The 12,923-nt window shown below is 43.8% G+C and overlaps 1 protein-coding gene across 2 annotated transcripts in view; it reads right to left on the bottom strand.

Moving 5' to 3' along the window:
• The window catches only part of slc22a21 (solute carrier family 22 member 21), an 18,231-nt gene extending 5,308 nt beyond the window's left edge, over window positions 1–12,923 (bottom strand). Inside the window, exons 1-8 of one of the 2 annotated variants that reach the window (XM_071339488.1) lie at window positions 12,476–12,923; window positions 11,458–11,561; window positions 10,897–11,051; window positions 10,576–10,747; window positions 10,205–10,331; window positions 3,668–3,765; window positions 1,233–1,447; window positions 796–978 (exon numbers count right to left, since the gene is read on the bottom strand). In XM_071339488.1, the coding sequence (XP_071195589.1) occupies window positions 796–978; window positions 1,233–1,447; window positions 3,668–3,765; window positions 10,205–10,331; window positions 10,576–10,747; window positions 10,897–11,051; window positions 11,458–11,561; window positions 12,476–12,874 (1,453 nt within the window). In that variant the 5' untranslated portion in view covers window positions 12,875–12,923. The remainder of the gene's footprint in view (window positions 1–795; window positions 979–1,232; window positions 1,448–3,667; window positions 3,766–10,204; window positions 10,332–10,575; window positions 10,748–10,896; window positions 11,052–11,457; window positions 11,562–12,475) is intronic. The other variant, XM_071339490.1, reaches the window with a different exon arrangement.

Genomic DNA, 12,923 nt, shown 5'->3' with positions numbered 1-12,923 from the left:
TGTGTCTACCCAACAGACAGAGAGGACAGAGGAGAGAGGAGAGGGAGGGGGATGTGTGTCTACCCAACAGACAGAGAGGACAGAGGAGAGAGGAGGGGGAGGGGGATGTGTGTCTACCCAACAGACAGAGAGGACAGAGGAGAGAGGAGAGGGAGGGGGATGTGTCTACCCAACAGACAGAGAGGACAGAGGAGAGAGGAGGGGGAGGGGGATGTGTGTCTACCCAACAGACAGAGAGGACAGAGGAGAGAGGAGGGGTAGGGGGATGTGTGTCTACCCAACAGACAGAGAGGACAGAGGAGAGAGGAGAGGGAGGGGGATGTGTGTCTACCCAACAGACAGAGAGGACAGAGGAGAGAGGAGAGGTGTTGATAGGATAGCACTATACTACTAAATATTTTGTATTTATTGAGAAACTATATGGTAACAAGCAATACTTGCAGTTCGTTATTCATTTTCCTATTTATCGAGAAACTACACGGTAACAAGCAGTATGGAAAAATCTATTTGTTTAAGTGGTGGGGATTGTGTACACTTGCTCTTAAACTCGCTGTTGTTCATTACACAAGACTCAACACCATAGTTCATTTCTAGTTACTGTATGTAATTACACATTTTTTCATGTAGTTTCTGAGAAAATACAAAGTAAAAAGTACTAAACTTCACATCCTAATCTTCAGAATGACAGTGATAGGCTAAACAATAACAAAGAGACAAAGGGGTGATATTACTGCTCTGCAGTGCTTCCATGTGCAGATCAGTCTTTCCTTTAGCTGCGCTTTGAGTCCTACTCACCCAGATAGATGAAGTATGGGGCAGAGATGCTGCCCACTCTGGAGGCCATGGAACAGGCCCCTATGGCTGTGTTCCTCACGACAGTGGGGTAGAGCTCAGCCGTGTAGGCGTACACGATGGAAAAAGCTGCAGTCACACCAAACTTCCCCAGCATCTCTAGTGCAGTGGACACAGAGCTCAGATCTGCCATGGACACAGCAATGAAGGGCCAAGGAAGGTCATGTCATAGATTCTTATAGAAGGGTTCATTGTTTTTGTAATATACTATTCTATACCTGAAATCTTGTCACCATTCTATGCCATCAATTGTCCATTTTCAAACTCAATATTGTTGATTCAATCTGATTTTTATCTGCGCGTCTATTTCTCTCTGTTATTAAGGGTGATGTGATAACAGAATGCCTTTATGAATACCTCTATCTTTGTTTGAGTCTTACTTGGTGGTATGAGGTTTATGCAGAGCAGCACCACCCCACCCAGAAACAGAGTGGAGAAGAGACACAGGCGCCGGGGGCAGCAGCGGAACATGAGCCAGGCCATGGTATAGGCAGGGACCTCAATGGCAGCTGACAGAAAACAGTTCAGATATGAGCTCCCCGCCAGGTTGGACGTGTTCAGTGACAAGGCAAAGTACCCGATGGACAGAATGGTCCTGAAGAGACAAACATGGGTTGCGTCCATCATTGTTTGCGTCCCACCTAATTCCCTATACAGTGCACTACCCTTGACCAGGGCCTGTAGACATGGCCTTTTGAAGTGACAATCAACACACATTACTGTACCATGCTGGTGCAGGGAATGAAACCCTCTGTCATAACGGTGCAGGGAATGAAACCCTCTGTCATAATGGTACAGGGAATGAAACCCTCTGTCATAATGGTACAGGGAATGAAACCCATTGTCATAATGTTGCAGGGAATGAAACCCTCTGTCATAATGGTACAGGGAATGAAACCCTCTGTCATAATGGTACAGGGAATGAAACCCATTGTCATAATGTTGCAGGGAATGAAACCCTGTCATAATGGTACAGGGAATGAAACCCTCTGTCATAATGGTACAGGGAATGAAACCCATTGTCATAATGTTGCAGGGAATGAAACCCTCTGTCATAACGGTGCAGGGAATGAAACCCTCTGTCATAATGGTACAGGGAATGAAACCCTCTGTCATAATGGTACAGGGAATGAAACCCATTGTCATAATGTTGCAGGGAATGAAACCCTCTGTCATAATGGTACAGGGAATGAAACCCTCTGTCATAATGGTACAGGGAATGAAACCCATTGTCATAATGTTGCAGGGAATGAAACCCTCTGTCATAACGGTGCAGGGAATGAAACCCTCTGTCATAATGGTACAGGGAATGAAACCCTCTGTCATAATGGTACAGGGAATGAAACCCATTGTCATAATGTTGCAGGGATGGAAACCCTCTGTCATAATGGTACAGGGAATGAAACCCTCTGTCATAATGGTACAGGGAATGAAACCCATTGTCATAATGTTGCAGGGAATGAAACCCTGTCATAATGGTACAGGGAATGAAACCCTCTGTCATAATGGTACAGGGAATGAAACCCATTGTCATAATGTTGCAGGGAATGAAACCCTCTGTCATAATGGTACAGGGAATGAAACCCTCTGTCATAATGGTACAGGGAATGAAACCCTTTGTCATAATGGTACAGGGAATGAAACCCATTGTCATAATGGTACAGGGAATGAAACCCTCTGTCATAATGGTGCAGGGAATGAAACCCTCTGTCATAATGGTGCAGGGGATGAAACCCTCTGTCATAATGGTGCAGGGAATGAAACCCTCTTTTATAATGGTGCAGGCAAAGAAACCCTCTGTCATAATGGTGCAGGGCATGAAACCCTTTGTCATAATGGTGCAGGGAATGAAACCCTCTGTCATAATGGTGCAGGGAATGAAACCCCCTGTCATAATGGTGCAGGGAAAGAAACCCTCTGTCATAATGGTGCAGGGAATGAAACCCTCTGTCATAATGGTGCAGGGAATGAAACCCTCTGTCATAATGGTGCAGGGAAAGAAACCCTCTGTCATAATGGTGCAGGGAATGAAACCCTCTGTCATAATGGTGCAGGGAATGAAACCCTCTGTCATAATGGTGCAGGGGATGAAACCCTCTGTCATAATGGTGCAGGGAATGAAACCCTCTGTCATAATGGTGCAGGGAAGGAAACCCTCTGTCATAATGGTGCAGGGAAAGAAACCCTCTGTCATAATGGTGCAGGGAATGAAACCCTCTGTCATAATGGTGCAGGGAAAGAAACCCTCTGTCATAATGGTGCAGGGAAAGAAACCCTCTGTCATAATGGTGCAGGGAAAGAAACCCTCTGTCATAATGGTGCAGGGAATGAAACCCTCTGTCATAATGGTGCAGGGAATGAAACCCTCTGTCATAATGGTGCAGGGGATGAAACCCTCTGTCATAATGGTGCAGGGAATGAAACCCTCTGTCATAATGGTGCAGGGAAAGAAACCCTCTGTCATAATGGTGCAGGGAATTAAACCCTCTGTCATAATGGTGCAGGGGAGGAAATCAACAATTCAAGCACCATTACTTAGCTCCTCATACAAGAAGTCAGACTGAAAAAGGCATTTATTTAGTCGACCGAAACATCGACCAAATAAATGACCCCTAACTAACAGAATCTGTGTGGGAACCCCTAGATAACATTATCTGTGTGGGAGTAATTCTTGTATGAGGTTGGAAACCAAGATGGGGATAAAAAATTCAGTTATATAAGCATTTTTGACCACGTATCTGGGTTTATGGGGCAGAGGAGTTTTGTTTGTTTGTTATTGGCGATGCAGGGTGTCAGGGGAACGGACAAGACTTACCAGACCAGCCACAGCGTGATAGACACCCAACGGATGTTGCTGGACCTCACCAGATCACAGATGTTGTGGGCCACCAACTTCCCAGCCTTGGGCTCTAACTGCAGTACAGTAAAGCACACTTGTCACAACAGGCATGCTTGATTAAACTTGTGCAATGGGTTGACCTACACGCTCAGCCATGAGTTTCAAAGGACAGTTATTCAAATTATGTCAACAATCTACCATCTGTGTGGACAGAGATGAAGTAGGATGGGGATGAGAAATACAAAGGGCCTTTTCTTTTACGTAACAAGTTGACAGCTCATATGTCAGGTAGACTAACCTGGCTTGGATAAAGCAATATATGCTGAACAAAAATATAAACGCAACATGTAAAGTGTTGGTCCCATGTTTCATGAGCTGAAATAAAAGATCCCAGAAATGTTCCATATGCACAAAAAGCTTATTTCTCACAAATGTGTTTACATCTCTGTTAGTTAGCAATCTCCTTTGCCATCCACATGACAGGTGTGGCATCAAGAAGCTGATTAAACAGCATTATCATTAGACAGGTGCACCTTGTGCTGGGGACAATAAAGGCGACTCTAAAATGTTCAGTTTTGTCAAACAACACAATGCCACAGATGTCTCAAGTTTTGAGGGAGCGTGCAATTGGAATGCTGACTACAGGAATAGCCACCAGAGCTGTTGCCAGAGATTCCAATGTCGTTTTAGAAAATTTGGCAGTATGTCCAACCGGCCTCACAATGGTAACCTGGTATGGTAACCATACCAGGCCAGGACCTCCACATCCGGCATCTTCACCTGTGGGATCGTCTAAGGAAGGGGGGTGGTGAGGAATATTTCTGTCTGTAATAAAGCACTTTTGTGGGGGAAAACTCATTCTGACTGGCTGGGCCTGGCTCCCAAGTGGGTGGGCCTATGGCCCCCTGCCCAGTCATGTGAAATCCATAGATTAGTGCCTAATGAATATATTTCAATTGACTGATTTCCTTATATGAACTGTAACTCAGTAAAATCGTTGAAATTGTTGCATGTTGTGTTTATATTTTTGTTCAGTACACAAAACAAATTAATAATATTTCTATCTCAAAGCAAGTGACAACCAATGTGCTCATCTTATGGACTACAACCTCCACAAGTTTTTTTATTTATTTTTTATTTCACCTTTATTTATTTAACCAGGTAGGCAAGTTGAGAACAAGTTCTCATTTACAATTGCGACCTGGCCAAGATAAAGCAAAGCAGTTACACATGGAGCAAAACAAACATACAGTCAATAATACAGTAGAAAATAAGTATATATACAATGTGAGCAAATGAGGTGAGATAAGGAAGGTGAAGGCAAAAAAAAGGCCATGGTGGCAAAGTAAATTCAATATAGCAAGTAAAACACTGGAATGGTTGATTTGCAGTGGAAGAATGTGCAAAGTAGAGATAGAAATAATGGGGTTCAAAGGAGCAAAATAAATAAATAAATAAATACAGTAGGGAAAGAGGTAGTTGTTTGGGCTAAATTATAGATGGGCTATGTACAGGTGCAGTAATCTGTGAGCTGCTCTGACAGCTGGTGCTTAAAGCTAGTGAGGGAGATAAGTGTTTCCAGTTTCAAAGATTTTTGTAGTTCGTTCCAGTCATTGGCAGCAGAGAACTGGAAGGAGAGGCGGCCAAAGGAAGAATTGGTTTTGGGGGTGACCAGAGAGATATACCTGCTGGAGCGTGTGCTACAGGTGGATGCTGCTATGGTGACCAGTGAGCTGAGATAAGGGGGGACTTTACCTAGCAGGGTCTGTAGATGACCTGGAGCCAGTGGGTTTGGCGACGAGTATGAAGCGAGGGCTAGCCAACGAGAGCGTACAGGTCGCAGTGGTGGGTAGTATATGGGGCTTTGGTGACAAAACGGATGGCACTGTGATAGACTGCATCCAATTTATTGAGTAGGGTATTGGAGGCTATTTTGTAAATTACATCACCGAAGTCGAGGATTGGTAGGATGGTCAGTTTTACAAGGGTGTGTTTGGCAGCATGAGTGAAGGATGCTTTGTTGCGGAATAGGAAGTCAATTCTAGATTTAACTTTGGATTGGAGATGTTTGATGTGAGTCTGGAAGGAGAGTTTACAGTCTAACCAGACACCTAGGTATTTGTAGTTGTCCACATATTCTAAGTCAGAACCGTCCAGAGTAGTGATGCTGAGGGTGCCTGTGTTTACGGCTTTGGGGTGGTACCTGGTAGGTTCATTGATAATTTGTGTGAGATTGAGGGCATCAAGCTTAGATTGTAGGATGGCTGGGGTGTTAAGCATGTTCCAGTTTAGGTCGCCTAGCAGCACGAGCTCTGAAGATAGATGGGGGGCAATCAGTTCACATATGGTGTCCAGAGCACAGCTGGGGGCAGAGGGTGGTCTATAGCAGGCGGCAATGGTGAGAGACTTGTTTTTAGAGAGGTGGATTTTTAAAAGTAGAAGTTCAAATTGTTTGGGTACAGACCTGGATAGTAGGACAGAACTCTGCAGGTTATCTTTGCAGTAGATTGCAACACCGCCCCCTTTGGCCGTTCAATCTTGTCTGAAAATGTTGTAGTTAGGGATGAAAATTTCAGAATTTTTGGTGGTCTTCCTAAGCCAGGATTCAGACACGGCTAGAACATCCGGGTTGGCAGAGTGTGCTAAAGCAGTGAATAAAACAAACTTAGGGAGGAGGCTTCTAATGTTAACATGCATGAAACCAAGGCGATTACGGTTACAGAAGTCATCAAAAGAGAGCGCCTGGGGAATAGGAGTGGAGCTAGGCACTGCAGGGCCTGGATTCACCTCTACATCACCAGAGGAACAGAGGAGGAGGAGGATAAGGGTATGGCTAAAAGCTATGAGAATTGGTCGTTTAGAACGTCTAGAACAGAGAGTAAAAGGACGTTTTTGGGGGCGATAAAAAAGTTTCAAGGTATAATGTACAGACAAAGGTATGGTAGGATGTGAATACAGTGGAGGTAAACCTAGGTATTGAGTGATGATGAGAGAGATATTGTCTCTAGAAACATCATTGAAACCAGGTGATGTCATCGCATGTGTGGGTGGTGGAACTGAAAGGTTGGATAAGGTAAAGTGAGCAGGGCTAGAGGCTCTATAGTGAAATAAGCCAATAAACACTAACCAGAACAGCAATGGACAAGGCATATTGACATTAAGGTGAGGCGTGCTTAGTCGAGTGATCATAAGGGTCCAGTGAGTAGTGAGGTTGTTTGGGGTCACGGCGATTCAGACAGCTAGCCGGGCCGAGCCATCGGTAGATTAGTGGGGTTCCGTGTGGTAGAGGGGATCAATCCAATTGGCAAAATAGATATAGTTATAGTGACCCAAGAAAAATTGTCCGATAGACTTATTCAGATAGCAGCTGATAAGACAGCTAATGATTAGCGGGCCGCAGATGGGCGTCCAGGTAACGTCGCGACGGAGGGGCCAGTTGGATAACTCCCTCGGGCAGAGAACGTCGGTATTCTAGTCGTGAAGGCCCGGTGGGGCTCCGCATTGGCAGTAAAACGGGTCCGGATAGGTGATTGTAGCCAAGGAGTGGCTGATGGAACTCTTCAGTTGGCTAGCTCCGGAATAATTGATGTTTGCTCCGGGATCGACGTAAGCCAATAGTCACACGGGTAGCAGCTAGCTAGCTGCGAAATACAGGTGTAAATGTCCAGAGCTTGCAGTTGAAATCCGGGGATATGGAGACAAATAGGTCTGGTATGTTCTGGTCTGAGTCGCGTTGTACAAAAGTGGTGATAGATTTTCGAGCTAAAGGAATAGCTGATGACCACAAACCGTGGTTAGATTGAAATACTAACTTTAGCCAGTAAACTGGCTAGCTTCTGGGTAGCTTCTGGTTAGCTTCTGGCTAGCTTAGCAAGTAAGGGTATGTCATAATGTTATAGGCTTAAATGACAGCATGCAACATTGAGAAGTGAAGGAGATAAGCAAATACACATGAAACAAGTTAGCCTGGAGGTAATTTTACGGGTCATGTACACCACAGCAGGTCAAACACACTGGATTGTATTCCTTAATAATCTTAGAGTAGGAGTGCTGATCTAGGATCAGGTCTCCGTGTCCATTAAATATCCTAGATCAGTACCTGTACTCTGAGATGCTTTAAGAATAAAGGCCAAGGTGACAAGGTAAAAATCTGTCGTTCTGCCTCTGAGCAAGGCAGTTAAGCCACTGTTCCCCGGTCGCCGATGACGTGGATGTCGATTAAGGCAGCCCCTCGCACCTCTCTGATTCAGAAGAGTTGGGTTAAATGCGGAAGACACATTTCAGTTGAATGCATTCAGTTGTGCAATTGACTAGGTATCCCCTTTCCTTTCCTTTGTCTTACAACTCCCTGGACTAAAACTTCAGAGGAAAGTAGTAGCTACCTGTAGGCCTGCAATGCCATGCATGATACCTCCAGAAAAGGTTAGAAACTCAGAAACAAAAGCTTGAGAAGCCTTGACTGGACTAGTGGAGTTCACAGTGTGATCACAGTGAGAAACCTTGACTGGACTAGTTGAGTTCACAGTGAGAAACCTTGACTGGACTATTCGAGTTCACAGTGAGTAGCCTTGACTGGACTAGTTGAGTTCACAGTGAGAAACCTTGACTGGACTAGTTGAGTTCACAGTGAGAAACCTTGACTGGACTAGTTGAGTTCACAGTGAGAAACCTTGACTGGACTAGTTGAGTTCACAGTGAGAAACCTTGACTGGACTAGTTGAGTTCACAGTGAGAAACCTTGACTGGACTAGTTGAGTTCACAGTGAGAAACCTTGACTGGACTAGTTGAGTTCACAGTGAGAAACCTTGACTGGACTAGTTGAGTTCACAGTGAGAAACCTTGACTGGACTAGTTGAGTTCACAGTGAGAAACCTTGACTGGACTAGTTGAGTTCACAGTGAGAAACCTTGACTGGACTAGTTGAGTTCACAGTGAGAAACCTTGACTGGACTAGTTGAGTTCACAGTGAGAAACCTTGACTGGACTAGTTGAGTTCACAGTGAGAAGCCTTGACTGGACTAGTCGAGTTCACAGTGAGAAACCTTGACTGGACTAGTTGAGTTCACAGTGAGAAACCTTGACTGGACTAGTTGAGTTCACAGTGAGAAGCCTTGACTGGACTAGTCGAGTTCACAGTGAGAAACCTTGACTGGACTAGTTGAGTTCACAGTGAGAAACCTTGACTGGACTAGTTGAGTTCACAGTGAGAAACCTTGACTGGACTAGTTGAGTTCACAGTGAGAAACCTTGACTGGACTAGTCGAGTTCACAGTGAGAAACCTTGACTGGACTAGTCGAGTTCACAGTGAGAAACCTTGACTGGACTAGTCGAGTTCACAGTGAGAAACCTTGACTGGACTAGTTGAGTTCACAGTGAGAAACCTTGACTGGACTAGTTGAGTTCACAGTGAGAAACCTTGACTGGACTAGTCGAGTTCACAGTGAGAAACCTTGACTGGACTAGTTGAGTTCACAGTGAGAAACCTTGACTGGACTAGTTGAGTTCACAGTGAGAAACCTTGACTGGACTAGTTGAGTTCACAGTGAGAAACCTTGACTGGACTAGTTGAGTTCACAGTGAGAAACCTTGACTGGACTAGTTGAGTTCACAGTGAGAAACCTTGACTGGACTAGTCGAGTTCACAGTGAGAAACCTTGACTGGACTAGTTGAGTTCACAGTGAGAAACCTTGACTGGACTAGTCGAGTTCACAGTGAGAAACCTTGACTGGACTAGTCGAGTTCACTGTGAGATTAGTAAACAGCCAGACAGACATTCCAAACACCATGGTGTTCTTTTATTTTTTTGTTCCTATCAGTAGGCTGCTAATAATCATAAATCACACAAATGGAGAGAGATGAATGAACAAGTAGCGGAACAATTCCAATGACATAAGAGTGTTTTGAAACTTGACCAGGTCCATAGGCTGTCATTGTGGCAATAACTCTCATGCAGCCTGATCCAATCAGACTGAACTGATTACTGTCCAGCCAATCATAATAAAGATGACTGAGGTGTGTAAATCAATGACAAAAGTTTCACCAGGAGATGTTCTGACCCACACTCTAAAATCACAAACACAAATTGATCTATTTCACATTCACTGTGGTGAAATAGAGTTCACATGTACAGTAAGTTCACATGTAAGTGTTCTGAAGTGACCTGTGAAGTTTAGTGTTTGAAGTCCTTTTTGATCATTTAATTACTTGTTTTTACCTCCACAGGATGCTGAAAAACTCAAGATTGTAAGAATTAAAGCTAAAGGGGAAAAACCACAGAAGGATACCAGTGAAATAGAAGCTGGACAAACATCTTTAGAGTAATACCAAAAACAAAATGACTTTTGTGTGACTGAGAGGATTCTATGTGATCAATTTGGTAAGAATTCCACATCATCTAGAGAGCATGGCTATAGCCATATTGTTATTACCTTCACAATCTTTTCAGAGCTCCAGTATGTGCATAACGGTAAAAGCTAAAGGTTGATCTGGGATTGGGAGTGAAGAAATCACCTGTACAGGCCGGAAGATGACCTCGGGTGCTGTGACTCTGTTCCTCCTGGCAGCATCTCTCAGTATGGCCTCAGCCTCCTCCACTCTTCCCTGAGAGAGCAGCCATCTGGGGGACTCTGGGATGAACCTGCAACATCACAAAAAATAACCAGGTTCATATCAAAGCTAGCCTGGTCCCAGATCTGTTTCTGCTCTTGCAAACTCCCTTGCCGTTACTGTCAAGCCAAAAACAATTGGCATGACAATGAGTGACATGGAGTTAGGATGATAGCACAGACAGACTGGCACTCATGCTATATCAGAGTCAAGTAATTGAATGGGCTTTAGGGAAGGAGTGAATACCCTGCATATAGTATATTACACACACCTACCACCAAAAAGGGACATAGAGGAAGCCTGGGAGGCTGAGGGCTAGCATCAGCATCCTCCAGTCTCTGATGAATAAGGCCACTGCTGGAAGGAGCGTGTAGCCAATGGTGTAGAACATACAAACTCCAAGTGTGGAGTAAATTATCCGTTTGGATGGAGATAAAATTTCAGTTCCTGTAGATGAGGAGAATTTCTAAATGTATGAGAAGTTAATTGGTACATTGGGCTTAAAGAAAACATTGTGCACATAAACACCAGTAACAACTGTGTAATAATGACATTGGATAAATTCATGAATGAATGATCAAGATAAATAAAGATACCTAGCACAAATGCAGCCACATAATTTGAGATTTGCCCCATCCCGACAACAAAGGATAAGGCACAGAATACAACCCAGGATGGAGAGAAGACCTGGATAAATGTGAACACAGTCTGAACTCCCATGGTGGCAAAGAGAACATTTTTCCTCCCAAACCTGAGAGAAATAAAAGTTAGGTTGAAATCATCCACATGCAGATTTTGAGTAGGCTATTCCTAAACATCTTCAATCAGGTGAAGAATTCTAAATGATCCTCCAATAAAGTAAGGATATAAAATGTTTTTATGGGACACTGTGTAACAGTTTTCTGTGCTTACTGCTAAAACTAATCTCTAAGGAAATGATGAAAAGCAGAAAACGCATAGCCATGCATTGGGGAGGAAGTGTCCAAACTAAAGATGACAGCAAAGCTAAACATGTGACATAGGGTTTGTTCCAAATGGCACCCTTTCCCCTATATGGTGTACTCTTATTGAACAGAGACCTATTGAACCTGGTCAAAATAGTGCATACTATGTAGGGATAAGTGTGCCATTTGGAACTCACAGAGGCCATCCATTACCTGTCAGAGAGCTGGCCAGAGAGGAAGGAGCCAGTGAGGACACCACAGAAGAACACAGAAGAGGTCAATGGGTTCTTCCACTTATCAGCACACACCAGGTCCCACTACACTCATACAAACAATCACACACACACACACACACACACACACACACACACACACACACACCACACACACACACACACACACACACACACACACACACACACACACACACACACACACACACACACACACACAGAGAGCATTAGGCCGATAAAATGAACGCATTAAGGGTAAATGAATGATGGGCAAAATAATTGGACATACAGTGAACATAGTAGTTGGGCAATATGAACAATCATTGGGCTAAATCATAAAAAATAACATTTAGGTGAGAAGTTTGGGAAGATCAGATGAATAGGTTTAAAATTTAGTTTAAAAAAAGAAGTAATTTGTCGTTATGGATTATTGGTAGGTTGTACAATTACATTCTTCATCTAGGCCTACTGTGGACCACATGGAGGATGCCTGTTCATCTGAGATCAATAGCCTTTTGTGAAGCAGCCAACCGCAAACATTTCAGAACGTGAGCTCATCGTATAGCCTATGCAATTTGCAGTTGGAACCCGTATGGTAAATAGCCTACATTCCCAAACGTTGATGATGGAATATGCTAACAACTGTGCAGTGATGCATAAATTAATACTTTGTTCAATGCATGTGATGTCAAAGATGCCAAATACTTAATTAATTTGCCACGGAATAGCTACAAAATGACAGCGAAAGCAACGCAACAAAGTTTCACTTGCTGCAACAACATTTTACTCCCATAAAAATGTGTCACAGTATAGCTACAAAGTGAGTGGGAGCAATGCAACACTGTTTCAATGCAACACTGTTTCACTCGCTGCAACAATGTTTCACTCCCATAAAAAAAAAACATCGTATCCAGACAGACAACCGAAATAAAACAAAAACCCCACCCGTTGTAACCGTCGCAAAAAGTGGATGCGCACCATCTCCCATCTCATCATACCTCGGACACAATAGTTGAGATGTACGTCCCCCGATCGTATTCCCAGCCATCCAAACAGGTCTCGTGTTGTATTTCGGAAACGTTGACATCGATCCCTGGGACATAACCTCTTTCTGAGAAACTCTTTATGACATCGAGTTTGTATCTGGCGCATTTACTGAGCACAATAGTTCCGCTTTCCTCCTCCAAAGGAATACTGTGATTTCTCCATTCGCCAGTAATGTTCGCATTTGCGGGTATGAGGCAATGGTGGGATGGTGTATCACCGATGAACACAATAGACATACCTGTAAAGCCGTTGGGGATGATACTCAAACATAAGAGAAAGAACACCATCTGTTGGAAAGGTCCCCATTCTCCAAGAAAGGCAGTGTTATCCTCATAGCCAGTCTCAGTCATTATAAAGATTGGATGTGGGTTATTAGTGCGGCCCAGCGGAGAGAACAGC

The sequence above is a fragment of the Salvelinus alpinus genome, chromosome 13 (genome assembly GCF_045679555.1).
Source record: "Salvelinus alpinus chromosome 13, SLU_Salpinus.1, whole genome shotgun sequence".
In the NCBI taxonomy this organism is placed as follows: Eukaryota; Metazoa; Chordata; class Actinopteri; order Salmoniformes; family Salmonidae; genus Salvelinus; species Salvelinus alpinus.
Note: the sequence above shows the minus strand (reverse complement) of the source record. Positions and strands in the feature narration are given on the sequence as shown.